Source organism: Falco biarmicus, chromosome 2 (assembly GCF_023638135.1).
Source record: "Falco biarmicus isolate bFalBia1 chromosome 2, bFalBia1.pri, whole genome shotgun sequence".
Taxonomy (NCBI): domain Eukaryota; kingdom Metazoa; phylum Chordata; class Aves; order Falconiformes; family Falconidae; genus Falco; species Falco biarmicus.
The window spans coordinates 21,314,909-21,342,755 of NC_079289.1; the positions used below are offsets into that span (position 1 = coordinate 21,314,909).

Below are 27,847 nucleotides of genomic sequence, written 5' to 3' on the forward strand. Positions count from 1 at the left end.
TTATTTTTGTTTGTTAGCTGTGGAAAAAACTGAAGCACTTTCTGTGCTAGAACCCCACTTCATGGGTACTCATCAAAGGATCTATTTTAAAAAAAAAAGACTATAGAAAAAGCTTATCTATAGGGGACGTGTAGATAAAATATATAGTATTATTAAAAATCAGATGTTCACCAAAGATCTCTGAAAGAACACAAGAATGAAATAAGTGAAGGACTAATGGTGATAAAAGGCCAGCTGTAAAGACTGCAATCCTAGATTAATCTAGATTGGAATGGGGCTCTAGAAATCATCTAGTCCATCGTTCTGTTGTGCCTGATCAGAGAGTGTAGCAAATTCTTAGCAGAACATCACTTGCCCTTTTATCTGTCCTTTGTCTCATAACCTCCTGAATGTCTCCTTTTCTGCTTCAAAGCAAAACTGTATGCATTTGTCTCAGCCCTTCGCACACAGAACAACCTCTTCCTCCTTGCCTTCCCAGCCTTTCTTTCCTGAGTGCTTGTATCCATCTGTTGCAGCATTCCAGTCATGCAGGCTATCCAGTGTTTTTCTGTAATTCCAGTTGAACCATTGCTCTGCAGCTGTATGTGAAATTCTAATTGCTCTCGTTTGTTCCCCATGCTGTGTTCATTTCTGTACAGACACTGGGGATGGGCCCCAGTCGTGCCTCTCTTATAAGGAAAGGGAAAGAGCCTTCTCCATCAGCTGTTCCTTGGACACTTCTTTGCTGCCCCCCCATGCATTTACTTCTCTTAAGGCTGTAGCAACCCTCTCCTGATGTATCTAATTTAAAGCTTTCCTCAGTAAGTTAGCAAACATGCTCTTGCCCAACTTGGTCAGATGGATCCCATCTCTTCTCAATAGTTCTCACTCCTTAAAGAGGCTTCTGTGGTCATAAAAGCCAAAGCTCTGCCTCTGACAGCAGCTAAGTAGTAAGGTGTTAACATGCAGGATATGACCACTGAATATGAATCTTTCTCTTTCACTGGAAGGACTGGGGAGAAAATCAGCTGGCCCTTATACCCGTCCCCCAGAGCTCCAGTCACTCTTCATGTGCTCATCTTTAGGAGTATCATTGCTTGCCCATGTGGTGAGCAGCAAGGGCTGGATAAACCTCAGAAGTCTCTGCAGTATCCTGTATCTGATTGCTCAGCCATCAGCAGAACTCCCAGGACATCAAATTCAGGTCAGTGAATGGGTGCCTCTGTCTCCTGCTAAAGGAAGTCCTCCAATGACTATCAGCTACCAGTTGCCTATGCAGGTTACCACTCTCCATCTTTTTTTACTTCACTGAAGGGCATTTCAAGACTGAATGACTAGAAACAGAAATGGCAGATAGAATTCAGTCTAGGCAGATGTGAAATTTTGCACATGATGGGATGTGCAAATTCTTTCAAATTTGCTTTCAAATGCTAAGTGATGGTATCTGAACTATTAGAACTTCATAGTGAGCTCCTGGGGTTATAATGGATGATTCATTGAAAACACCAGTTCATTGCCCACTAGTTGAAAAGAAACATTTGGAATTCATGGGGAAACAGTAGAGGTCAAAAGAGTGCATTGTACAACTCCATAATCAACCTGCCTTTTGAATCCTGCGTGCTTCTTTTGTTCCTCCTCCATCTCTGAACTGAGTACGTTAAGAAGAAAGTAGTAAGTACAACCAAAAGAGTATCACTGCTGTCATATAACAACCTAGAACAGAAGTGACCAGGGTCAGAGAGAGCAATGTGATGGAGATCTCTAAGAAGGCTTCCATTCTTTCTTTCATCTATCATGTTTTCTCAAGCTGATGAAATTCTACTTACTGTTTATTCACTTCACGGTTGCCACCCCCCACCATCTTTTTTTATTTTGCAGCCAAATTTGAGTATGATAAAATGAAGGCATAGAGGTTTTGAGAGTAACAAAATTTTTTCAAGTTTATTGTGAGGTAATGCCCTCATTAAAGGAAAACTCTGTCCTGGTACATTCTGTTGGCATGTGAATAGCATCTACTGCGTCAGAACACACAATTTAAACTAGCTAGGACTGGTATTATATTTTGCCCAGGGAATTTTTATAAAGGGCTTGGAGAGCTCAAATGTAACAAGGTTACTACATTGATGTAGATACTTGTAGAACAAAAGGTACAAATTGTATTCAACTAAGCCTCATTACTAGTTCTGTTTATAGTACAAATAATTAATTAAGCTTTCACTGTTTCTTCGCTGTTTCTAAAGGATTTTTAGACACACCTCCCAGGCCCTCTACCCTATTCTCTTTTTATTCCCTTTGTGCACTGTCACTAATTTGTTTCATCTTTGCTGCTGATATAAGTGGTAAGCATAAACTAGGCTTTGAGTTTGCCGTTTCCCAGTGCTCCTCTTAGATGAAACACTTACCTGCCAGCACAAATTCTGAGTTTGTTTCTGAATATTATTGCTGTGATCATAAAACTGGCTGTTCAAATACCATGTCTGAACCGCTTCATGATCAGAGGTAGTGAGGACCAGTTCTTCATGTCTTGTGGCTGTTTGTAACATCTAAGGATTTCTGTGTTGGATCACTCTAGAGTATCACGAGTCAGCTTTGGTAGGTGTTAAATTAATATTGGTTGATCGGGGGACCATAAAGACAGAAACTTTGCTTTACGGTACTTCCTGAACAACTTTATATGTACCTAGCCATAGCTGAATCACTGTCTTGATGTTGAATTTTGTTTGTTTTCTCCATGCATTTTAGCAATTGAAGGTAGACTTGAACAGCTTCTTCATCAGAAGATGTGCAGGGTTAGTTACCTTCTAACAATCAGTTATCATGTATGTTAAAAATTATCAAATACTGAGGATAATGTTTTTGATGATTGAAGCTGCAGGTAGCCAACGCAATACTTTATACGAGCATTTTGGGGTGCCTTCATGCAGTCCACAGTATGCATTTTGTTCCTTTGTGGGTTTTTTCTATTGACATCTATTTATTTGTGTATATGAATAGTATACATTTGAGTACTTGATATACTCTGAATTTTTATATTTTATGAGCCTGAACAGAGCTATCAAAAAGAAAATCCTAAAGGAGTTAACATCAATGTTCCCCGTTGAGGAAGTCTGGGAAATTTCTGTATGTTCCCCTTTCTTTCTGAAGGATGACTCTGAAGAAATGTCCTAAATAAAGAAATCAGTAGAATATATTTTGGGACAAATCAATAAAATTAACAATTATTCTGTCACCAAGACCAGATGGTATTCGTTCATGTTTAGAAGCAAAAAAGGTATTTGTGTGTGTTTCTGGTAAAAGAAGCATGATACCTTCAAATATGGCTTAATCTTAATTTTTTGCCCCAAGAGCTTTTAGGTATTGCTAACTGCATAATTCTAGCTTTGCTTCAACTATATATTCCTACTGTCCATTCTTCTAAGAGCTGGAGTACAGAGTAGAATAGTGATAAGAAACACACATAAATCTTGGAATAATGTGAAATTCCTATTAATTTTTGTATGCAAATAGAGAGAATTTTAGCAATGTCAGAGTGGGTAGAATACCCCAGGCAGATTATCCCTATCTTGATATTTTGAATAAATAAATGAACAATAATGTCAGTTTAAGCCAAAATTTGACCTTCATTCTGTTTTTAAACGGTTTTTAAGGGATTTTAAAGGAAGTCTCTTATGAATATGTAAAACGTAATGTAGGCAAACAGAGACCATCAGATATTTGCAAGCAATTGGGGAAGAATGTTATAAGTTACCACTTTTGAATAGGAGAATAATGTCCTATAAGCTTAGACTTCGGAGGGTATTGCAGATATCTTCCTAATCCATTGTAATGTAATATGAAACAGTTTTGCCTAAAGAACAAAGGCATTGTCTTAAAAATACATGTTTATGTAGTTGTCTCACAGTGCTGTAGTTTTCTGGACCTGCCAATGATACTGTAAATACAAATGAAAGAGATTTTCCCTGGAGAACAGTGGAGATTTTAGTGTATACTTGAGAATACAGGAGTAGTTCTGTCAAGCAGTCTGGAAATGAATGGCAGTCACATGTCCTTATTTTTTGTCTGGCACTTTTTTCCAGGTATGAATGTATTGCTTTCACAGGTATAACAGATTGTGGCATAAAGATATGTTATCAAGAGTAAGAATTTGAATTTCATTAAATGTCTGAAATGTTAAATTGTTTGCCAGGCTTCCAATTTCTAATACATAACAGAAATATATCTTTAAATAGCACAAGTATGTTTTACCTTTGGTAGAAATTATCAAATAATTTACAGTTTTGAGTAGTTACTGGAAAGACTGTAGCAGGGAAGAAAGAAAAATGAACCTATAAATATCAGAGCACATTCCAGAATTTCTGTCAGTTAGAATGACATCTTTTGTGCATACATGCAAATTTAAAGTAAAACCTTAAATTGTAGTTATATTATATGGCCTGATGGAGCTACCACATGATGCAAAACAATTCACTTCATCTGGACTGTCACAAGTTTATAAAACTTTTTTATTTCAAATGAGGAATTATTTTTTTCCCTTTTATAAAAGCAAGAACATTTTTCTGAGAAGTAGGTTTAAAACTGTGTAACAGATGGCATTCTTGTTCACCACAGTTTTTTGAGATTACAATGTTTATAAAAAGAAAGGTAGTGAAATGTCCATGAAGTTTAATCTATATAGGAAAATGATTGTTGCTTACTGTTTTAGAACTTATTACTATTCTGTCCAATAGACTTAACTAAGATCACTTAAGTGCTATCACAAACTTTCATTAACACAAACCAACTGAGAAGAAATAGTTCCATTACATGGCAGATGAGGATAATGTTTGTTTCAACAGAGGTTTGTTTTTTGTTTTGGTTTGGTTTTTTGTTGTTTTTTTTTTTTTGGGGGGGGGGGGCGGGGCAGGGAGGGGTGCTTGAGTAAGTAGCACGTGCTAACAAAGGCTAATCCTCAGCAAATGCCAAGACATAGCTTGCAGCTGTGTAACTAATTCTTATCCCCAGCAAAACGGAGTGCCCTTTAGGAAGCCCTCCTTGATGCAATCCCCAGACCATAAAGTGGCCATTGCTGTATCTGACAGGGTGCCAGGTGATATAAGCCAAGCTATCAGTGGAACAGCACGGATGTTCACAGCACACCCCTTGACCCTGCTTACTTTAATATTCTAGATGTTAGGTAGGAAAATTCTTAGTGTAAAAAATGGCCTGAGTCAGCAAATCAGGAGTGGTATGTACTGAACAAGGTATGCATTTTATGACCCTGTAAAAATATGTTCAAAAACTTAACTAATTTTTTAACCCTAAAAATCACAGTTAGTTTGGCATCCCTAAGAGAAATGTTTCAGGCAGTCTTTTAGGTTTCTGCTTTAGTTTCTTGCAGCTTTTCTCCAGACCAGATTAATGTGCTATCACCACAGAATAACTAGTTATAATCCTATAGGAATTTAGAGGTGAAGCACAATTTTCCATGCAATAGATTTGGATCTGGAAATGGGAACTGAGATCTTGTCTCCCGTAAGAATCTGTACTGTCAGTGAGATGTTTTCCTACACCTCTTCTGGTCTCTGTAAGAGAGATGGATCTTAAAGCAGAAAGAACAAAAGCCAAACAAGGAGAGGAAAGAAGCAGGTAAGAGACAGGGGACCTGTTCTCAAGAGAAACAGTAACTGAGCCTGATCAGCCAAGAGTATTGGATCTGGGAGGAAGGCTAGGAGCAGATGTGACGAAGAGACTGAAATTACCAACAAATATAAAGATTAAAGGAACAGAAGGAAAGGAGACGTTTTAAGATAGAAATGAAAACATTACGTAGCTGGACAAATATGTTGAGAAAAGGAATCAGAAAATTGTAACGGACGCAAAGAGGCAGAGGACATAAGAAGGAGGCCTGAGATTGTATAAGGGGTGAAAGAGAGATGTTAAGACTGTAAGAAAGTAGGGAAGGAGAAGGATTTAACAAAACCTGGGACAAATGCAACTGATAGGAAAGGAGACTAGGTCTGGCTATAAAATAAGTAAGAAATTGAGACTTTACTGCATGGAGAAGGGAAAAAGAAAGAACAGAAATTTTGGTAGTTTTACATGGGAAGAGCTGATACAGCTTCTGGGACAGATGGATAGAAATAAGACGCTTCCACCAAATGCTCAGAAGGGAATCTGCCATTCCTTAGTATTATCGCTGTCCTGCTGTAAATAAAAATAAGAAAATGGTGCTGCCACAATATCTCATTCTCTCCTAGTCCTGGTCTGTAGAGAGGACTAACATCTGCTCCTGCAATGAGTTTTACCAAAATCTGTGCTAGGTCTAAAGATGAGAACTCTGCAGATGAGTCAGTTCAATGTGAATAGTATGTCATGTTTTCTTTTTTTTGTTGTTCTTCTGTGTTTGTTTGGGGGGGTTTATCTAGGAAGCTACATAAAACAGAAATTGAAAGACTTTAGAGCATTCTAATGGTAGTGAAGTCAAGTACTTTAAAAAAAATCCAAAATAAAAGCTAGATCTGTACTACTAATTTAAATGTGCCTGTGGAAGAGTCAGACACAAATAGAGTGGCTGGCATCCATACTATTAACTCCCTTATTCTGTAAAACAGAGAAGCCACAGCCATACTGTCACTTATTAATTATAGTGAAGCAATGACAATGTTAAATATCTGATTTGAATATTTATGAAAACCCAGCCTTCCAGTGCATGTACATGCTATGTTGGTCGGTGTCAAGCAGGGATCAGTGGACTTGCAAAGAAAAGAACTATTCCTCTTTCCTTTTCTCCATAGATTTGTAATTGCATTGTCTATTTTTGAATGTCAGTTTCTTAGGAGAGAGGACTGACTTGAGAGCTAATTTGTGTTCTTTGCATAGAATATCTCATTGTGTGTATTTCAGAAACTACTAGCTGTTAGACTACAACATTCCCATTTGTTTCAGTGCTAGTTTTCTGTTTCAGAAAAAATACTTAAATTGTTTCTTTTACAGCTACTCGCTTGAAGAGCTGACTTGTAAGAAATTGCATTCACTCATTTAGTAAACAATTCACTATCAAGTGCTGTGGACTAGCAAATTAATAGTTCTTAGAGATGAGAAGAGAATAGTTTGAACATCATTGTTAGAATTATTATTAATATATGAAGAAGCAGATAAATAAAAAGGATTGCTAATTTTTATATAATACTTTACAAATTTACAAGACTTTGCAATGATAGAGCTGTATCCTAAGAAGTATCTTTAGATACATTAGACACATGTTCTAGTTCTTAGTTCATGCTGAATTTTTTCTCCTTTTTTCCCCTTTATTGCCGTGAATGTTAACCAGTTTAAAAAAATCCTTTAATTTTAATCTCTATAGTTATTAAAAATTCAGAATGCTTTCAAAGATGTTGATAAGTACTGAAATTAATCAACTTTTTTTATCAAGTTGTGTTGACAGCTGGTGGTACTATTATTAATTTGCATTATTGAGTGACTTGGGCAGATAGATACACAGCAAGATGTTGCTAAATCTTGGTCTGACTAAATACGTGTTTTAAATTGTCATGTTTAACTTATGATTTCAACTTATTCTTGTGTTGCTTGATTGTTCAATTATTTTTAATAATAATTTTAAATTGGATGTCTGGGAGAGTTCACATCAGAAAATCATTTATATACTGTAGACAGTAACTGTCACAGCCTTGTAACTAAAAAAATTGTTGGATTTTACATATCTAAAATTATACAAAATTCTATAACTTGATTAATTCAAAATTTTGTTCATCAAGTTACTTGCAAACAACCATAAGAATTCAATGCCAGACTTTTCCAGTAAATTACTATAATAAGAACTGAACAGAAAGGCCTTATCTGCATCCAGTGTAATGTGCCTGCCTGTCTGTTCTGAATAAGGAAATGATTTAGCTGTCACTGAATAAAAGAACTGAAGTCCTAGTGAAGAAAAACTACCTCTGGTAGTTTGTAGTAAAAGTTCTGTAAATTTGTCAGCACTCTTCTCCCCGTTTCTCTTCTTGGAGTGTCGGATAATACCTGGATTGCATTGTAAAGCTGTATTACTTGCAAAGAATGACAGCCCGAAGGGAAACCTTCCATTTTCATGTGAAGAAAAGCCCTTTGATGCCTGGAAGGGCCAAATGATCAGAGCAAGAGAGGAAGCGGTATTCAGCTCTCAGTGTAATTTATAATCCTGTAAAGACTATAATTTTAGGATGGAAAACTTAATTAAATCCTCAAATCATCCCTGTGTATTTAATTTTGTTTTGTCAGTTTTGGTGAGAAAGCCCTTTACATAGTAGACTAAATGTGCACTGTTCTTATTTTCCATAAAGACAGGGTTTTCATTAAATTTTAGGGAGAGGAAAAAGGACAATTCTGCTGGTCTTTCCATAAGGACAAGATAGCTCTCAGCATTCCTTGCCTAAAATTGTTCCTTTCTTCTACCTATCTCAAGACAGGTGATGCAGAGCTCAAGCTAATCATTTAAAGACCTGTCAGTATAAACAAAGACAATTAAACAGTTCTTCTTAACATTAGCGTTGAATTTAACTATGGTGCTACTCACTTATTCTTCCAGTCTATTTAGTTTTCTTTCATTATTTTTATGTTGTAACTTCCATGTCAAAATACATGATTTATTGATTAAGAAGGGTATTTATTATTGTGGAATTTTTTAAGAGTCGATTTTTTAAGTGTTATGAACAATAAATTGATCTATGATTTATTGTTCAGGCATATATTTGAGGTTTTGATTACAGAAAACAGGCTTATTAGCACTACCAAGAAAGATTTTTTTAAACAATAGCATCTTCTGCATTCATATCTCATTCTTATTTCCCTTCATTCTTATTTCTGCTCACACGTGAGAAAAAGGAATGAAAAAGGAATAGATAATCATCCCCTTGTGATTCATTCTAGTATTTGGAAGGCACTGCTAAGGTGCACAACTGTACAGTTCTTATCAGCTAAAATAATAAATGTATGTGAAATACTGTGTTTAACTTTCAGGCCTCAATTTGTGGAGCCAGTATTCCTGAGGTAGCAACTAAGTGGCGGCTTCTCTGTGCTTCAGGCATCCCTTCCCAGCATGAGCAATGAGAGTTGCCTTTTCCTCTTACCCTGCAATTTGTGTCGCACTGTCCTCAGACCATCCTTCCTTTTTCTTCAGCAGAATTCTTAATTCTTTAATTCTTGACTTGTTCATCACTATCATTAGGGGAGGGGTGAAAATGCACCAAGTCAGGGAGCAAGGTATGAAAGTTGTGGCAGTGGAATTGACAGTCTATAACCATTTGCGTGGCTTCTGAACGCATTATATGTAACCACCCTAGACTTGAAAATCTGGAAGCAATTTCAAGCTTGGGAGTTCACTGGAGTTACACTTTCGGTTAAGTTGTTGCTGGACCCTGAGCCAGAGAGCTTTTTAGGATCTGTGCTTTACTATTATTCTGAATTTGACTCCCATTGTCTCAGTAGACTACACTAGGGTTCCTTGGGTTTCTCCCATCCTGAGATTACATCCTTTAAGACAAGAATTCTTAATTTCAGTTTTCTAAGACTGCTCCAGATGACATCTAGCCTGACTTTCTTGCAGGTGGGTGAACTATAAGCAGTATTTCCCTAAAATATTATTAAAAGGAGCCATGTAGTAGCAAACAACTTGCAAAAGAGCATAGATCTCTGGAAGCTGCACAGGTGGAGAATTCCTGACTGGGAGCTAATGCCAGTGTAAAACACGTTCTGTAGCTGGGAAGTGAACACTTGTAGATCCCTCGTTTCCTCCTCCATTTAAAAGTAAGTGAGAGTTATATTAAGGAGTCCTGCAAGGCTTAACACATGTTACTGATACCAGTGTCCCCACTGTAATGTTTCTGCATGCTTAAATATTATTGAGAGCTGGAATGATTCAATCTCATCCCAGCCCAATTTTCAAGACAATAGAAGCACCTTAAATTAAAATAGTTCTTTATTAGGAGGGGACAAAGAAAGAGGAGAGTGTCAGGGAAAAGTTCTACATGTGTTATCTTGGCTGATTCATTAGTTTTTTCTAAACTTAATTTCCTAGACAGGCAGCTACTAGGGTCAGTGTTCGAAGAAATGAGTTGCATCCCAGCAAAAAGACAACTTGGGAAAGAATATAATCAAATACGGTAGTTAAACTAGGCACCATCCTGGGATAGAAAACAAACTTCATTACTACAGTCCTGAAGTTGGGGGACGGGGAAAGTGGGGAAGGAAAAAAAGTTTAGGAGAATGAAGGCCATGTGGAATATAATTCAGGTATACTAAACTGGAAATCACCATTTTCTCATCTGCGTCTATGTTAGTAACATCTAAGTAGAATGAAACTTCCTGCAGGTCCAGGTAATGTACTATATTTTTATGCTGGAAGCAGAACTTCTCATTAAGCATAGAATCTTAGTCAAGTGAATAGGAATAAAATATCCCTCTGTGACTGTAACAGAACCACATTTTAAACTCTGTTTTATACATAGCTGGCTAATTTATCTTTTTTCCTTCCTTTCTTACCAAATCTGGCTACTGCAGCTGGATTTCAGATCTGCAGGAGCCATATATTTAGAATTTTAACAAAGATGGGAGAAAGCAGCTCATTTCTTCACTCTGAATGTAGTTACAGCACCAGTAATTCCAGCACTAGGCAAAGCCGGGGAAGCTATATCAGAAGTAGTTGCACCTGCTGTTCGGGTTTGACTGATAGGTAGAAGAGGGCAGCAGTATTTTTTGCAAAATTGATGATTCAGTCAAGTAGACCCCAAGAGAGGATGCCAGCCTGCAACCTTGAAACTGAGGGGATTAAAGCTACTGAGAGTCTAGAAAACTAAACTAGCAAAGAGGTTCTGAAGGCAAAGCTTAGACTGAGTGGGTAAGTGAAGACCAGGAATCCTCCATGGTAGCAATCTTTGAAACGCTTTTGCTACCACATGCAAGACCATGTGGAAAGAAAAGGGTACATGAGTAAGGAAAGGGATTCAAATTCATAAGGAGTTGGGAATATTTTTGAACTGGAGGGAACTATTAATATGAGTGTCATCTTCATTTTAACCAAAATGGGACCATGCACCTAATAACTTTGAAAAGATTAGAGCTTTTTAAACTTGAGGTTGAGGGAAAGCTGAATAGTGCAGAGGAGCACATTTTGAATGATATGAAGAGGGAAGTCATAGAAAACATGCATCCTCAGCTACAGGATAAAAAAGAACCTGGCAGTAGGATATGATGAACGAACAGTCTTACTTAAATTGAAGGTAGAAGACTGAGAAATACAGGAAATTTATACATGTTTCTATAGCCTCAAAATAGGAAAATTAAAATGGTTAGACTTAAGGAAGCTAAGAAACTAAATGAACCTGAATAGTCATGTTGAAAACATAACAGATGGAAAACAGTCAGTGGGTAACACCAAGTTAAAAACATACAGGAAAGATGGAATAGGACATACATACAAGTGGTGCCATGTGTTAACAGAAGTTTACTGTAAAGACAGATTGATATAGCAGTGGTATCAACAACTCAGCAGTTATATCAACATGCTCATGGACTGGAATGTGCAATCTAAACAGAAGAATAATAATATTAACAGTATAAATATGATTGATAATATTAAAGTCATTGTTTGTCAGTATGGTTTGCCAATGACCTGATCAGGGTGATTACAATGACTGTGACTTGCTGTAGTAGGCGAGAAACACTTTGAGAGGAAACTGTATTTTTTTCTTTTAACTTTGTAGTATAAATGTCATAATTAGGTCCAAAATTCAGACCACATTTTTAGATCCCATAAATGACTGGTTTTGGGAGCAGTTTCACAGGAAGCAGAGTCATTTCCTGACAATTGTGAGCAGTGCACAAGGTCTCTTTCATTTTGTTGTCAAGGAGTGTATTGTAACATCGGCCATGTTGATGCTAGAATAAAAATCTTTGATGGCGTAATGAGAGACAAATAATCTTAGTCATTGTTTGTAACTTTAAAAGGGCACTATTAAAAGGGAAGCAGCCTGTGGAAAGGAAACAATTTTTTGCATGTGACTATTTCAAAATACCTTATCAGATTTTCAGCATAAATACATATTTAAAAGCTATGGCTAAACCAGTATATCTAAAAAGCAGGGCAAGAGAAGTTATTAGAAGCAGGAAGGTATTAATAAAAAAATGTTAGTTTTATCAAACGGGGTAAAAATGATCAAAACTCACAAGAGGCTAAATGTAGCAACCGGTAGAAGAGTCCAAGCAGTATTTAAGAGCTTGAGAAAGAATGTAAATATTTTTTTCAAGTTGCATGTAAGCCTGCCACAGATAGTGTAGACAATCAGAGTTTAGCAGGACTATTCAGAGACACTAAGGCTATTGAAGAAGATAAATTCCTGTGATTTACGGTTACACCTTTTCGTCTAACAAGCAACCAATTCTGGTATCAAAGTTAACCTTGCTTTGAACAGGGAATAGGACTAGATGATCTCCAGAGGTCCCTTCCAGCTTTCAGGTTTTGTGATTGTATGATTCTTTTCTGGGAAAACTGTTACATGATGAATCAAAGACTACGTCTCATCACTTCATGAACAACTGAACGCAGTAACACCATTGTTCCATAACGAATTCCTGTCTTCTGTTGTACTGTAGATGACAAGAAGGTAGATTAAGCAGTCCCTAGTTTGTTTGTTTGTATTAGTTGAAAGCTTTGAGCATTTAAGTGATTCGTAAGTAATTTAATTCATACCTAGCTTAATTATAAACATTTTGTTAAATGCACAATTAAAGAAAATGGGGGATCTAGCAGAATGAATCTATTCTGGCTTCTGGTGCACATGTAAATACTTTTAAATCAAGGGAAGAGAAAGCAAGAGAAACCTCACAGCCAGAAGAGCCTGCAATTGCTCTGATATTGATTGCACTACATTATGCATCTTCCATTTTCCTGGTGTACTTGTCCTTTATATAATCACTGAAGTGATCTTGACACCATTATTGGATCTCAGTCTTTCATTGGTAGGTGAAAACAATGGCTGTATGGACTTCTCTTTTCTCTCTTCTGAAAGACTTATTTCTAAAATCTCTAACAGCAATGAGAGCTCCACAAGGTCTAGCCAGTAGCCTTGTGCATGGGATACTTTTCTAGATGTTGGGGTGTCACCCACACCACCATCCAATCACTTCTACATCAGTTATTCTAAGTTCTTTGTTTTCTTGAGAAGAATTTTGTTGTCTACCAGGACAGAGTGACATATATGTTAGAAATCTCAGGACAGTAAGTAATTACGAGATTTTAATTTTTACTCCCCCATTACAGTACCCAAGGTCATTCAAGGAAACTTAGCTCTAATGGTGACTGAATTTCAGAGACAGAAGATTCACTTTTTTTTTTTTAGTTAAATCATTCTACATGAAAGACATGGGAATTCTCATAGCAGAAACTAGCTACTTATTAAAATGTTAGTAAAGCATGCAAAAATTAAAAATTACAAAAAAAGTCTGTCTAGTATTTTTGCCTGACCTTTTGATTCTAAAGGAAGTACCACAAAAATTACTTTTTCTGATTCAATAAATATTTTGGGAGTTTGTTAAAGGAGGAAAAAGTTGAAAATGAAAACAGCTTTAAAACATTTTTACTGTAAATGAATTCACAAGTACACATATATTAGATAATCATTTTTAATATTGCACTTCATCGTATGTTGTCAGTGACTACCTGTCAGCTATTGCAGTGGTACTTAAAATATGCAAAGCTGTTAATTGTGACCGTGTCATAGTTATTATGTAAATTTGCACTGCAGGGTATGCAAACAGTTAACTAGGCCATATGAATTTCTTTGCCAGTTTCCACAAATTATGCTGCAGGGATCCAGCTTTTTTGAGCTGATGACACAATTCAGACTGTAATATAATAAATAACACACAGATCTCAGCAAAGCAGGGTTAGGCATGATTAAATACAATATGTTGGAATGAGGAAGGGTTGAAAGGAATTAGAAAATTTTCATCTAGTCATGAAAGTTTGAGGTTTTCCTGCCTTTCTGATTTGTCTTGAAAGCTTTTCCATATGGATTCCAAAAGTTTCCCTTCTTTTTTCTTTCTTTGAACAACACGTTTGCCACAGCTGTTCTTCCTCTGTCAGGAAAATACTGCAGCTGCCCCTACTTCTGTTTGTTAATTGGTGGGCTATTTCTGTCCTCTGCAAAGGCAGAGCTGTGTGTGCCTGAATGCCACTAAAGTGTGAAGTCTTAATGTACTTGTAATGTTCATACCATAATAACCATCTAGCCCAATGTATTGTATAGAAACATTAATGAGCATAATGTTCCATGAAGCTACTCTGTGCAGATCATAGAATTAGTTCTTACTTGCCTGAGTTGACAGGTTGTTTTATTTCAGTTTATAGTGGCACAAGAATTTAGTTTAAATGGTTGAAATAGTCTTTCTACTGAACTGTTTCAGTTTAGCACTATCACCTCTTTCATCCCCACACATACTGTGAATTTTCTTTCTTGCATGTGAATGAATAGACTTCATGTAAAGAAGGAAGAGTAGAAGCACTGAGGACTGAAGTTCCCTTTCTAACAAACATATACAGTATGACCACATGATGCAAATTTCTTCAAACTTCACCAGTTCTTCTTAACTCTGATTTAAAAAAAGGTTCTCTTGAATGCTAAGCTTTTTGTCGCTTTGCTGAAAATCCCAAGTTAGAAACAGTCCAAAAATATAAATTGCTAATAATTTTATGGCTATTAATGGATTTCTAATTGGTTATTAACCAACTAAGTAGTCTTATATTTAAATCATGCTTTCTAATAATTTTATTATTAGTTACAGTATGACAAACTACTTCAGTAGTACAGTTCTGAACTGTGCATTAAGGATAATTTTATTTATATTCAAGAAAATAGCATGGCCATTTATGAACAAAACAGTGAAAACATGTTTTTACAATTGAAATAAAATGAGAGTACTTACTGTAATTGTAATAGTATTCTGTCTTCAGCAATTCCTACAGATAAATAATTTCTGAAAATAAGGCGATTAACAAGCTTCCTATTCAGGCTTGCTTTCCCAAGCAGGCTTACTGATAAGTTTGCAAATTCCTTCTTCAAAACACAGCTGTCTTAATATTCCAGAGCTATCAGAATGGCTTTTTGAACTTGATATCTAAACTAACCCAATCCAGCAGTAACATTATTAATGGACTTTTTTCAATATCTAGGTATTAATATAAAAGTCGCCTGACCTCTGAATCATGGTAATCAGAGAGGCCAGTTGTCACAGCACTCTCAAAACTAGCCAGCTACAAGAAGGCTTTTACCACCCCATACCAGTTTAACTTCAATAAGTAGTTCCCGTGCCTTGCCCCAGCACGGCCACCAATCCCCCACAAGGTTTCAGAAGTTCATCTGCTGTCCATGCTGTTTTTTCATCCTCTTCAGGCCAGTCCACCCTGCTTCTCATCTCTACTGCATCCGTATTCTTTCTTCTCGAGGCTCATCTTCCAGCCAGCCTCTCCTCATCTGGGCACCCTTCTTCTCTCTGCTTCTCTTGGGGCCTCTCCTACATCCAGGGCACTCTCTCTCCTCCCTTTGCTTCTTCCAAGACTCTCTTCATCCCATACTCCTGTTCATACACTCCTTAGAGCTATTTAACTACTTAGCAGGAACCAGCCACAGCTAAACCCTATCCACGTCAGCCAACCCACCACCCCTGAAGCCAGCCCACAGCTGTATATTATCAATGTTAATTAACCTGCCTTCATTCCTCTACAATTCCTCTACAGCCAGTCTCCAGGTCTTGCATGGGAAAAGGTGGAATAGATACAAGGAAATGTTGTCGTGGCTATGTATTTTTAGAGGGCAGCTTTATTAACACAATGTAGAGAACATACAGCTCTTTCATCAGCAGCTCATATGTATATTCCTATAGACATGTATTTCATGCATTACATGCAACACTTTAACATGTTACACCTGAACACAGGAGAAAATCTCATGTGGTCAAAGTAACTGCAGTGTACAAGTAATTCACAAGTTATAACCATCATTTAAAATCTGTGACAAATCTTTGGCAGCTAATTAGTATTAAGTATCTGTTTTAAGTCAGCAAGTGGACAAGAATTGGATAAAAACAGATCCCAGTAAAACAGACGATGATAATTGGAAAATACTTTAAAATAGCAAACTACCATAATAGACCTCGAGCCCATGAATTATGGCCACATATACAAAAATACGTAAGGAATGTGCAAATAGTTGACCTTAATCTTATTTGACTTCTGATTGTGTGGGCCCTTGAGTAGGAATACTAAGAAATTACACTTCCGATTAATAGAAGATTTTTTTACGGTATTGTTGACCTGATGCAAATAATACATGTTTTCAAGGCCCATTTGCATGACATCAGAATTTTGATTCTGAAACTAAATTGACATTTTATCTGCACTATAGGTTGCCAGGATGATTCTTATTCTTTGTAGTCCATCACTCTCTGCTGCCTCCATGTAAGAGAGTATAAGGATAACAGTTAGTGAAGTCATTGTTCATTCTGCAAACTTCTGGCTTCTCCCACTAACTTGTGTACACCCAGGTGTTCAGGTAACCACTTCCTTCTTAGTGTCTGCTTAGTATGCTCCTACACTACCAACTTACGGTTTCATGATTATTCCAGTCACATTTTTCATCATAGTATTAAGTATCTGTTGTTTCCATTCTAAGAGTGTCTCTTGAACTCTGGGCGACTTCACCAGCCAACCATGAGATCTGCCTGTCTAAGGCTTTGCTTTCATCCCAGCTTCCTAAAACAACCCAAACCTATAAAAGACTTTCTCTCTTGACTTCTCCAGACAGGTCTGAGCTCGTTCTCCTATGTGATTTCAGCTCATGAACATGTAAGTTAGTAATATGGGAAGCTGATTCTTCCAGAAGAAACAGTCCAATAGCACCAATTCTTAAAGCATTTCCCCTGTAATTACTTGGTACTGGGCCACTAATTCTCTTTAAAAATAACGAAATATTATATTAAGTAGAAAAATTTAATCCTTTTCAAAGCAGTCAGTTCTCTAGGCTAGCATTACCCATTTGCTAGGACCAGAGCAATTTTTGGCAGGATTAGTAATGCTCGGGAAAAGCAGAACTGTTTTCTGCCAGGAAAAAAGAATCTGTGCAAGGAACAATGCTGTGCTGAGAGAAGATCTCCCCTGTGGAATTTGTGAAGGGCTGAAAACAATCACAAGACTCATAGGCTTTTTGGTGAAATGCATAATGGATTTTGACCTTGCCTCATTAAACAGCAGTACATAATACATTATGTGGAAAACCCTCAACTCCTACAATAAACGTTTGACTACAGGGTAAAAATGGAACAGAGGAGAAGAGGAGTCAAAAGAATCCTATCTTCCTGTTAAATTACATGCTTCTGGAAATTATTCTGGTTGGAATTAGTTTGACCAAATGCTTATGTCTAAAACATGTAGATATGTACATAAAAAAAAGTCATCCCAGGCTCTTTATTTTTCTTTTTATGGAGAGAAGTTAAACACGTCTCAGGTGCCGTTCACTAGGTGTCTGAAATATCCATCTGAAATAAGTCAGATAAATAATTCCCAGCAGGGTGGGTTTATCTCCATTGACCATAAAGAGAGTCCAGGTTGGCCGGCTCAAATATTGAAGGCTAAATTTTAGGTATCTAACATTGTAAGATGAATCCCAGCCTCAGAGACCACTGTGATGAGGCTGACATAAAAACATGAAGATCTGAGAATTAATTTACTCTTTATCAATGGTGTTTCTGCTGTGAAATTTGCCTTGAAGATGTAGCAAACAGCAACCCAAGGAACAGGCAGAAGCAGTCTGTCTTGTGAAAGGGGCTTCTGTTACTACAGAAATTTCTGTAGCTGTCATCTATCTTGTTTCTTATTATACTGACACCTAACAAGTATGTGTAATGAAGGAAACAGTAAGAAACTCAGAGGATACCCTATAGTAGGGTATTACGTAGTTATACTGTATCTGAGCAAGAACTGTACTGGTTGTTTCTCAAAGTGGATCTGTTGGTGTTGCCAGATAACAGTTAACTGCATCCTATCCTGTAAGTTAGTGTTCAGAGAAATCTTTGTGGAAGTATGGGTGAAGGTTTTCGTAAGCATTTTATGAAACCCATTGTATGTGTAAATGTGCCAATTAGTCTTACTTGGCAGAGAATGTTAAAATAGGTTTAAAATAAAGGGAAACTTCTGCATGAGCGATATGGTTTGTTATACAATGATTAGCAGGAAAACAGCAAAAAAGTAGTAGCGGCTCACATATAAATGGTATCCTATAATCAGTACCAGGTGCTTGAGTAATACACAGAACTGAAAAATGCAATCTGATAGTTTTAAACAAGCATAGTTCATGTGGTGAATATTAAGAAACATCTTGTAAATCTACAATGTTTTGCAGTGATGTTATTTCAGAATCTGATTCTCAACTAATAAATCAATATTTTCAGCAGATAAAAAGATTTATATATACAGTATCATGAGCAACTGAGACTGAGTGCAGCAAAAATTATTTAGAATATTTTCCCATAATGCTGTAGTACAGTTATGTTATGAACTGCTGATGATCATCTCATTTTTAATGTAAATAAACAACAAATCAAAAGCTTTTTGAAAGTGCAGAAATAATATGACTACTATATATATGCAAAGAGATAATGCTTGAACTTCTTTTTGATTGTAAACTTTTCTTTCATTCTCTGTCTTGTAGTTCAATAAGAAGCTACAGAAACAAAAAAATGCATTTTTCTAAAGATGAGGGTTAGAACTGAGAGCCCCAAGCTTGCTACAGACACAGGATAGCTCTGCAGGAGACCTGAGAAGATCTTCAATGACGTAGAGTAATTAATCAGCTAGGCAAAGATGTAATATGATCACGTTTTGAAAGTTGTGTGAGCAGAGCACAGTAATCTCATTCCCAGGAGTAAATTTGGAATTGAGAGGAGACCTTGGTTGAAACTTGTCTGAAGGCACTGTCATTTGGGAACATTATACTGTAGGAAAGTTGACCAGTTTTTGATGTAAGATGCCTGTGGATATACTTAGCTCATGGGAAGTGCCTGAACTTAAAATAAGAATTTTCCTTTTGACATCCTCTTGTGTTTGTTTTGGTTTGGTTTATATTGGTGGAAATGAGACAGATGTTGCCCACTGTTGTTCTAGGTAAGCTGCTGAGATTTTATTTGTTTGGCTGAAATTTTAAGCTTTAATGAATGGTTTGAGTTGTTGGTTATCTCTGTGCTGTAAAGGTGGAAGTTAGTGAATACCTTCACATTTTAAGGAAGTGCAATCTCATAAGATTTCTTTAAATTCAAAGAATGCTTCTTTAAGAACAATAACATAAAGTGAAAGAAGTTGTTTAAACCCAATAAGTAATGTTTTTATTGCTAATATATCTTTAAATGTGAATATCTGATAAATTGAGAAATCATTATTTCCTTTACGTTATTAAGAACCATTTCATTTCTTTATATACAGATTCTGAAGCTTAACATATTTTGGCATTCCAGTGATACACAGTTAAGTTTTGCAACACAAAGAATGCATTTTATTACTGAATTGAGGAAAGAATATATAGAAGTGTTTTTAAACCTGTGCTCACAAGGTACTGTTATCACTTGTAACTATTTTTACAGTAAAATAAAATTGTTCTATGAGCCACAGATGATGATACGATCCTATGAAATATTTTGTGATGGTAGAATTAGAATATTATGAAAAATGGGAAGAAAGTATTGCCATTCTATATAGGATAAAATAAATTTAAGCCTCCTGAAAATGGCAATTGATGCAGTCCATATATTAAAACATCACATCGTGTGTACCAAAAAGTAAGATGTAAATGTAATTTGAAAGGGAAATGATGAAAATGCTATCCAGGTAAAACTTCATAAAAGTTTCTAGTTTCTAGTAACTTGCTGTTAGAATTATATCTTCATATTTTCTTTGGGGTTTTATATAAATATTTATAATTTACCTTGAACAACTAAGCAGCCTCTTTTTTTTTCTTTACATAGCAGATGGTACGTGAACAATACACTACAACAACGCCAGGCACTAGCCTAGAGAGGCCGAAGAATGAATATGTCTACAAAATTGGAATTTATGGATGGAGAAAGCGTTGCCTCTACTTGTTTGTTCTCCTTCTGCTTATCATCCTGGTTGTGAATTTTTCTTTGACAATTTGGATTCTTAAAGTGATGTGGTTTTCCCCAGTAAGTGTCCTCTTTAGTTTTCCATTTTTTTGTATGTTCTCTTCTATTCCCAGCCTCACCCCTTGTTTTTGTATATACATCAGGTTCTCTGTGCGCAATAGGTGGTTCTTTTTTCTTCCTTCTCAACTGTAATTTGTACTTCGGTTGAAAGTATATTCTCTTTGAACATACTTCCTGATCTGTATCTCTGTATTGGTAATAATCTTTGAAATACTGAGGTTGTTGATACGTTATATTAAGGTGAATTCTAACCATCCTAAGAGAATGTATTTTCCTGTTGTCTCAGTGTCTGTTTAGTTTATATTTTATATGTGTGTTTGCTGTAACTTTTATCTCAACCAGAATTCCTTAGTGTTGAAAGATTGCTAGCAGTCGCTGTTTTTTCTTAGCTTCCTTCTCCTTTTTATCAGCATCTAAAATGTAACAATTTATTTGCCCAATTAATTACAGCTCAGAGGTAATTATTACTACTTCATGCTTGAGGCTAAGCAGCTATATTTTTCAGGAATAAATTTAATAACTTTCCACTGTCATATATATTTTAATATTTATAATGTAATTTTGCATGTAGTAGATTAAAAGGTAGCTTTCAGATGTCTGCAAGATGTAGCTTTAGTCAGAATGCAATAAAATGCATCAATGAATATTGAAGTTAAGCTAATTTGCTCCTAACATGCAGTCATGATACACAGAAGATTTGAATAGACTTGTTACAAGAAAAAAAAAAAAAAAAGTAAATTCCTACAGCGCTGCCCCTGCTACTGGAGAAAATGTTAAAGGTCCCATTATCTATCATTGTTACACCTCTGTGACTAAGTGAAGGCCATTTTATCTTCGTAGAAGCATGTCTATACTTTCTCTTACTATAAAGTAAGTAGGTTAATTTTTAAGTCCTACTTACTGCTATAGTTGCTAGTGCTTGATTTCCCATCAAATTTCTTCCCCCACATAAATTCTTTTCAGCACTGTTACTGTCATACAGATTACAATGCAGAACATCTTCGATCACATACAATTTTTCTGTTATGCAGTTCACATGGAAGATGTGCACTTAGTGACTGCACATCATGAATCACAGAGAAGATGAATAACTTAAAAATTGTTTTCTGTGTGGCTCAGGCTTTTATTTTTAAGGAGTTTTTAAAATTATTTTCTGTTGGTCTGGTTTCTTTGTACGAAACTAGGTGTTTCTTCTCTAGTATCAGTCTGTTAGTCAGGACTAACAAAAATAGTTTCAGAAACTTCACTTCTAGGAACTCCTGTCTCCTACTAGTTATCTGTGAGGCACCAAATGCCTTGATCTGCTGAGGAACAGTGTCCTTCCGCCTTGGCAAGAAGAGCAGTGAAATAACAGCTCGAGTAGTGCAGGCTTTCATTCTTTCACAGAGTGGACTATGAATGCCGTGATTATAAGACTTGTCCTAATTCTCTGTTAAAAAATCGGTATTCATGACATACCCAGTTAAATAGTGACTTCAATGTAATGCCTTCACTTATTTGGGATAATCTGAGGGAAATATCTATATTTCAGCTAATTATCAGCTATAAGAACATTTGTGCAAAGTACACGTGTATGTCACAGTCCTCACCAGAAGTATGTATGAGGTCATTAAGAACGGAGAACTTTTTTTTCTGGGTATTGTTATAATGGAGTATATCTGTCAAGACAAGAAGTAACTCTTGAAGGTGTGAGAAGTATCATACAGAAAAGCCCTGCTACCCTCTTCAGAAAAAAAAGAAAGAATATAGATGTTAATTGCATGCTTGAAGTCTGGAAGTATAATTGAAGCATCACAGTCCTTTCCTGTGTCTAAGGAAATATGATTTGTAAAGAACGTGTGTAACACATACAAATTACCAACACTATCATCAGGTCCTTTTCCTGATGGAATTAAGCATTTATCCCTCCAAGTTTTTGGTTAATGTTTCAAAAAGAGAGTTAACAATATATTCACAGAAATAGATTTTTATGGTTCTGGTGTTCCAAGCTGGAGAAGTTTTTGCTGTCTAGTCAGTTGATTCTTATATATCCTACTTATCCAATTAAACATGCCCATTATTGGGAAGAATAGAAAAGTAATGGTGAAATATTATCTTATGCAGTCACCAGTTATCTGGCAAATATTAGTCTGTCAGCTGTGATAACACTTTATATTTATTATGCGTTCAAGGTATATTATGTAGAGGTTATACTACTTACCATGTTTACTATTAATAATAGATACTGTATTTTTAGCTAAAACTTTAAAAGTATTCAGATTCAGTTTTTTAAAAATACATTAAAATGTTATCCTTGTTAACAATATTAGAATATTAATAGCTAATAAAATAGTATTTCTCTGTAGAATATTACAAGAAACAAGTTGTATTACTAAGGCTGATAAACATATTCAGAAAAACATGATAAACGTTTTTAAAGTTATTTTTATAGTACATTTCTGAAGAGAGTTTGTGCCCGAAGAAAGCTTTAAATATAACATGATGGTAGTATGTAGTTCTATTAGGAAAACAGTTTTGCAGTATAGTGCACAGGGGTGCTGATGCTTTAGTGATTGATTGGCATAGTTCTATAGCACAGCCCTTTCATGAGCCCACTCAAAGTTGACAGAATTGTTATTTAGATATCAAAGTTACTGTTATATGATAAAAACTACTTCCTTTTTCTGGAAGGCATCCTTAAATCTTTCATTAAATAATAACTTGCAGTATAGAAAAATCACATGCTATGTCTATTCATAGTTGCAGATTAAAATAATAATGAAATTATGAACAGAGCCTCAACAAGCTCTGGCATGGAATGAATCCATGCACACATCTCCTGTCTCAATCCCAAAAACCAGACAGTGTGACAAATGCAAACAAGCTAAGCCGATAAAGGAGAACGTGAACTAGACATAGATATGCTGCAAGATTAATAAATTTTAATCTCCTTGTAGAAATTTGGAAGAATGATGAAAGATGGAGACTTTTCTAAACTCCATTGTTTGAGAGGTCTTCAGTATTAAACGAACATGACTAAACTGGACAGAATTTAATTTCATTTCATAAGATCTAGATTAAAGGGGAGCAACCTGAACAGAGAATGTATTCCTTTTCTCGTACTGTTCCAGTTACATAATGTATGAGCATCCCCAAGGTGTGCAAATTGATTTACAGGGATCAGATATATCTCATTCTTTTTTTCTCTCCCAGAGTTCCAGTGGACAGGGTCTCAAGTTTTTTGGGGATGTGAGAGAAGAACACTGTGAATTCATTATATTCAGCTGTTTTAGGGAAGACTGATTCGAACATATTATATCAAATATAATATAAAAAAATCTTCAGCTTGGTGAATAAGGTGAAACAGAGTAATACTAGAATTAGTTTTGCACGAAAATTAGAAATTTTGAAAAAGACCCTGGAGATTGGGTTTAATGTGTTACCCTCCTCTACACGGAGGCCAGTAATAAGTGTTGCAGGGGTCTGTCCTGGGACTGATCCTTTTTAACAACTTTATCAATGACTTAGAAGAGATGGCAGAATGCTTGCCCACTACATTTGCGGATGATACCAGTCTGGGGGTACTGTTTAATACTTTCAAGACTCAGGCTGACACTCAGAGAAGCCTAGACAGGCTGGAGGTATGGTCCAACCTTACGAAATTCAAGAGGGACAAATGCAAAGTCCTGCTTGTGGAGAGGAAGAGCCCCTGGCGCCAGCACAGGCTGATTCTGCCTGGCCTGGGGCAGCTCTTTGGAGAAGGCCCTGGGGGCCGGTGGGCAGCAAGCTGAGCATGAGGCAGCAGTGAACCTGGCAGCAACGAAGGCCAAAAGTTTCCTGGGCTGTATGAACAGGGGCAGAGGCAAAGACTCCAGGAAGTTATTATCTCCCTTTACACAGCACTCATTAGACATGCATATAATACAGCCTCCAGTTTTGAGCTTCCCAACAGAAGAGAAATATTGATGCACTTTAATATCATTTTTGCTTTTAAGATTTGTTTTGTGGTTGGCCATCTGATGTTGCCAAGACAGAATTTCTTTTTTTTCTCTAAATAATATTACACCACTGATTTCCTCTGAAAAACTCATTGCTAATCTGTTTTACGCTTCTGACAAAGACAAGATAAATGCTTCACCGGAAAAAATATATTCCTCTTTTACCCTGTTGTCTTAATTGATTAAAATGACTGCGTAATTTTAAAATCGTCCACTGACTCTAATTAGCTTGTAACATTTTAATTTCAAGGCCATCAGCTATATTAGACTAGACACTATCATATGAGATGAAAGTTCATCCTCCTAGACACTATCAGATCCTGAAATATTTAACTAGAGGAATACTGAATATATTGAACGCAAGAATACTCCTTACTCTCATTGTTCTTTTCCAGATCCTTATTGTGATATAGACTATAGAATTGGGCAATTCTCAGTCTTTCTAGTTGAAACTGTCTTGATTTACATGGAAAAACTGATTTTGTATTGGACTGGATATAACACATGCTTTAGCTGTCAGACGTTTACTGTACCCACCTTGGAGACAGAAGTTTCTCTTGTAGCTTCTGCTCTAATTAATATTTAATAAATTTATATGAAGCAGAAAAAAACCTACTAGAGAGTAAAAGATTCCCAACATCAAATGTACTATAGTCGGTTGGTTAGGGCATGGAACTCTGGGAGAAGATATAAAGTCAGATTTTCTCAGTGAAAGGAGGAATTTTAATCCGGGAGTACAACAACCCACTTAAGCCCTGCAGCCACTTGTTCTTAAGTAAAAGGACATGAGTACCTCTTCATATGGCCCCTCTTTTTCCTTGTAGGCTTTATTTGTAAAATGGTCCCTTATGAGATTTTGATTGTGTTCATGTCCAATGGTGATCAGATAGTTTAACTTCGGAAATGTTAGTATTCCTAGATCTGTTGGACAAGTGAACAGGACGTTTGAAAATCTGTATTTTGGAATTCTTAAATTATTTAAGTGTCTCCGTAACTAATTACCCAACATATAAAGTCCATATTGGCATGACTCTAGATGGCTGCATGACTGGCAAAAAATTTGGAAAAGTTGGACAATGTTGAGCTAATCTGTATAACAATGTTTTATACAACAGTGAGCATCTGAAAGCTTTGTAGAGATTAGCTGGTCAGTAGGAGGCATTAACAAGGTATTTGGCTTCTCAGTTTGTTACGTAACTGATACAATTTCACTACTATAATCTTTTGCTTGCATTGCTGCCTCAGTGATTTCTGATGTGTTTTTTTTTTTCTTTTTACATTTTTACTTTTCCATTATCTTTATATTCCTTAGAGAAAACTAAGTTCATGAGACTGATTTCACATTTTCTCCTGAATATAACGGTCTTTAGCTGTTCTACCCTGCTATTAGATAGAGAACTAGTACTCACCTGGTCAGAACTTTGCCCATAATACTGATCCATTGTGTCGACATTGTAATCAGTGAAGCCCTGGACCAAAATTTTTAGATCACTGTTGAATTTTATAGATTGTCATGCCAGTACTTTAAAACTGAGGTGTGAAAAAAGCACCTGATCAGATGATTACCATTTCTGATGCACTAGCAAATCGTGTTCAGAAAGCCCACATTAATTCAGTTATGATATAATTTAGGTTATGCTACATTATCATAATGCCAGGAACAGTTTTAGCCTCTGATGGAGAAACCCATGTTTCCATGGGTTTTTGTGGATGCCACAGCTATCACAATCTCCTGGAATGAGATAGGTCAAGGCAATTGTGCAGTATCTCATGTTGATGATAGTCATAAAACAAGAGTGTTCCCCAGAATACGTAGTGTCCTTTCTGCAGTGTGGTTTTTGCCGTGTAGCGCAAGTTCTGCTCTGACAAAAATTTTAAACACAGTGTGAGTAAAAGAGGCAGACAGGTCTTTGTAGTTTTAGATGCACTGTCAGTCAAACGTGATTCAAATCTGCACTCATTCCCATGTTCTCCTGCCATCTGCGTTAAACCTTGCTTGGGTTTGAGTCACTAACATGAGGAGAGTCAAGCCCTAATACTAAGCCTTGGAACAACCTGTGGATCACCTTATCGTGACAGGAATTAATTTGGTATATGGAGGGCCAAGCACAAAATGTCCAATCCACCAATGCATATTCTAAGTGTAGTTCTTCCTAAGAACAGGCCAAATGTTTACCCTGCTCTCATGCCTGCACTTCAGCTGGGCTTAAAGACATAGACATTGAGAATTGGAAGGTGTGTGCATATTTAGGCTAGAGTATGGTCTTTACTTGCAGTTTCTCTTTTTATGCACACATATTTCTGGCACCAGAATAGATAGGACAATTGCTACAGTTAGACAAACATACAGGATTTTCCAAATATTATTCACAGGTATTTTCTTCTTTTGGCATGAGTGCTCTACTGATATATCTGTTCCCAGAAACTTTTTATCACAGACATACCACTCTGCTAATCTTCTTGGGTTCTCATGGGCAATTAATAATGAATACAGCAAAAGTATTAAAAATTCTTTTAAAATATTTTTCAAAGTCTTCTATAAAGCAATATCAATTTATTTATATTTAACTGTATGACAAAAATGTTGAAAAGCTAACTATATATAATATATATACATTAGTTGGCTGACAATGATACTGATCTTGATCTAAATATATATATTTTGAAAAAAAACAACTGATTATAATCAAATACTTGCGTGAACAACTATTTAAGCACTTAGAAATTCAGGCATCAAAGGTGGAGGTAATTAAGGAAATATGAAAAATACAAAACTAGGAATGTGATTAATTAAGAAAGCACAATTTTAACTGAAAATCAAGTAACACTTTCTGACACTGAGACTTACTAGACTGTGTGATAGCATGCCTTATTAAATTGGAGATGCCCAATCATTTGGAACATTTAAAACCAGACCAGACAGCAATAAAAATGTGTGGTAAAAAACACTCATTCACGGCAAGAGTTCTCCTTCACTGCAAAGACATACACTAATGAACTTGTACAGCCTTTCCATGCGTTTTATGATTAACAGTGCTCCATGGAATTAGTTGCCATTTTGAGAATGTTACATTTTTTAATACTGAAATGAAATGAAATATTTATTTAATTATTCACAAATTCTCATCCTAATTTTTGATAAAATGTTTTCATATCAGAACACCAATATTCCATAGTTTCTACTCTGAATAATCCTGAACAGCTGTATTTTGCTATCTCTCCAATACATTAAATATAATTTGCCTTCAACCAGGCCACAGTCATTCCCATTTTCTCTGTCAGGTGGTGAATATTTAAATATTTTATGGAAGGAGTAGTTTTTGAAAGATATTGAAATACTTACTGCAGAAAAGCTGTTATCAAAGAAAGTAAGATTTCTCAGTACTGTGATATATACTTAGGTACATATAAAAATGTATTTTATAAAGCATTTTATTAATCTGAATTATATTATGAATCAAATGTGGAAGAGTGTGGAAGAGCACTTGTTTAAATAAAAAAATGTTGGTTTTGGTATAATTTGTAATCTTGATAAAGAGTTTTCAAAGATGTGAGTACAGTGAGATTCTAGTGTACATGCAGGTGTAAGGTCTGTGGACAGATGAGTTCGTGAGGGCTTGACTGCAGGTTTTGATTCTGCTTTGCTAGTTTTAAGT

At 36.1% G+C, this 27,847-nt stretch overlaps 1 protein-coding gene across 7 annotated transcripts in view; it reads left to right on the plus strand.

The window, feature by feature from the left end:
- SGCG (sarcoglycan gamma) overlaps window positions 1-27,847 on the plus strand; it is a 138,815-nt gene that overhangs the window by 49,468 nt on the left and 61,500 nt on the right. For 2 of the 7 annotated variants that reach the window (XM_056327444.1, XM_056327442.1), the window contains 2 exons: window positions 19,478-19,604; window positions 20,017-20,214. In XM_056327444.1, the coding sequence (XP_056183419.1) occupies window positions 20,020-20,214 (195 nt within the window). In that variant the 5' untranslated portion in view covers window positions 19,478-19,604; window positions 20,017-20,019. The remainder of the gene's footprint in view (window positions 1-19,477; window positions 19,605-20,016; window positions 20,215-27,847) is intronic. The other 5 variants (XM_056327446.1, XM_056327440.1, XM_056327443.1 and 2 more) reach the window with 4 other exon arrangements.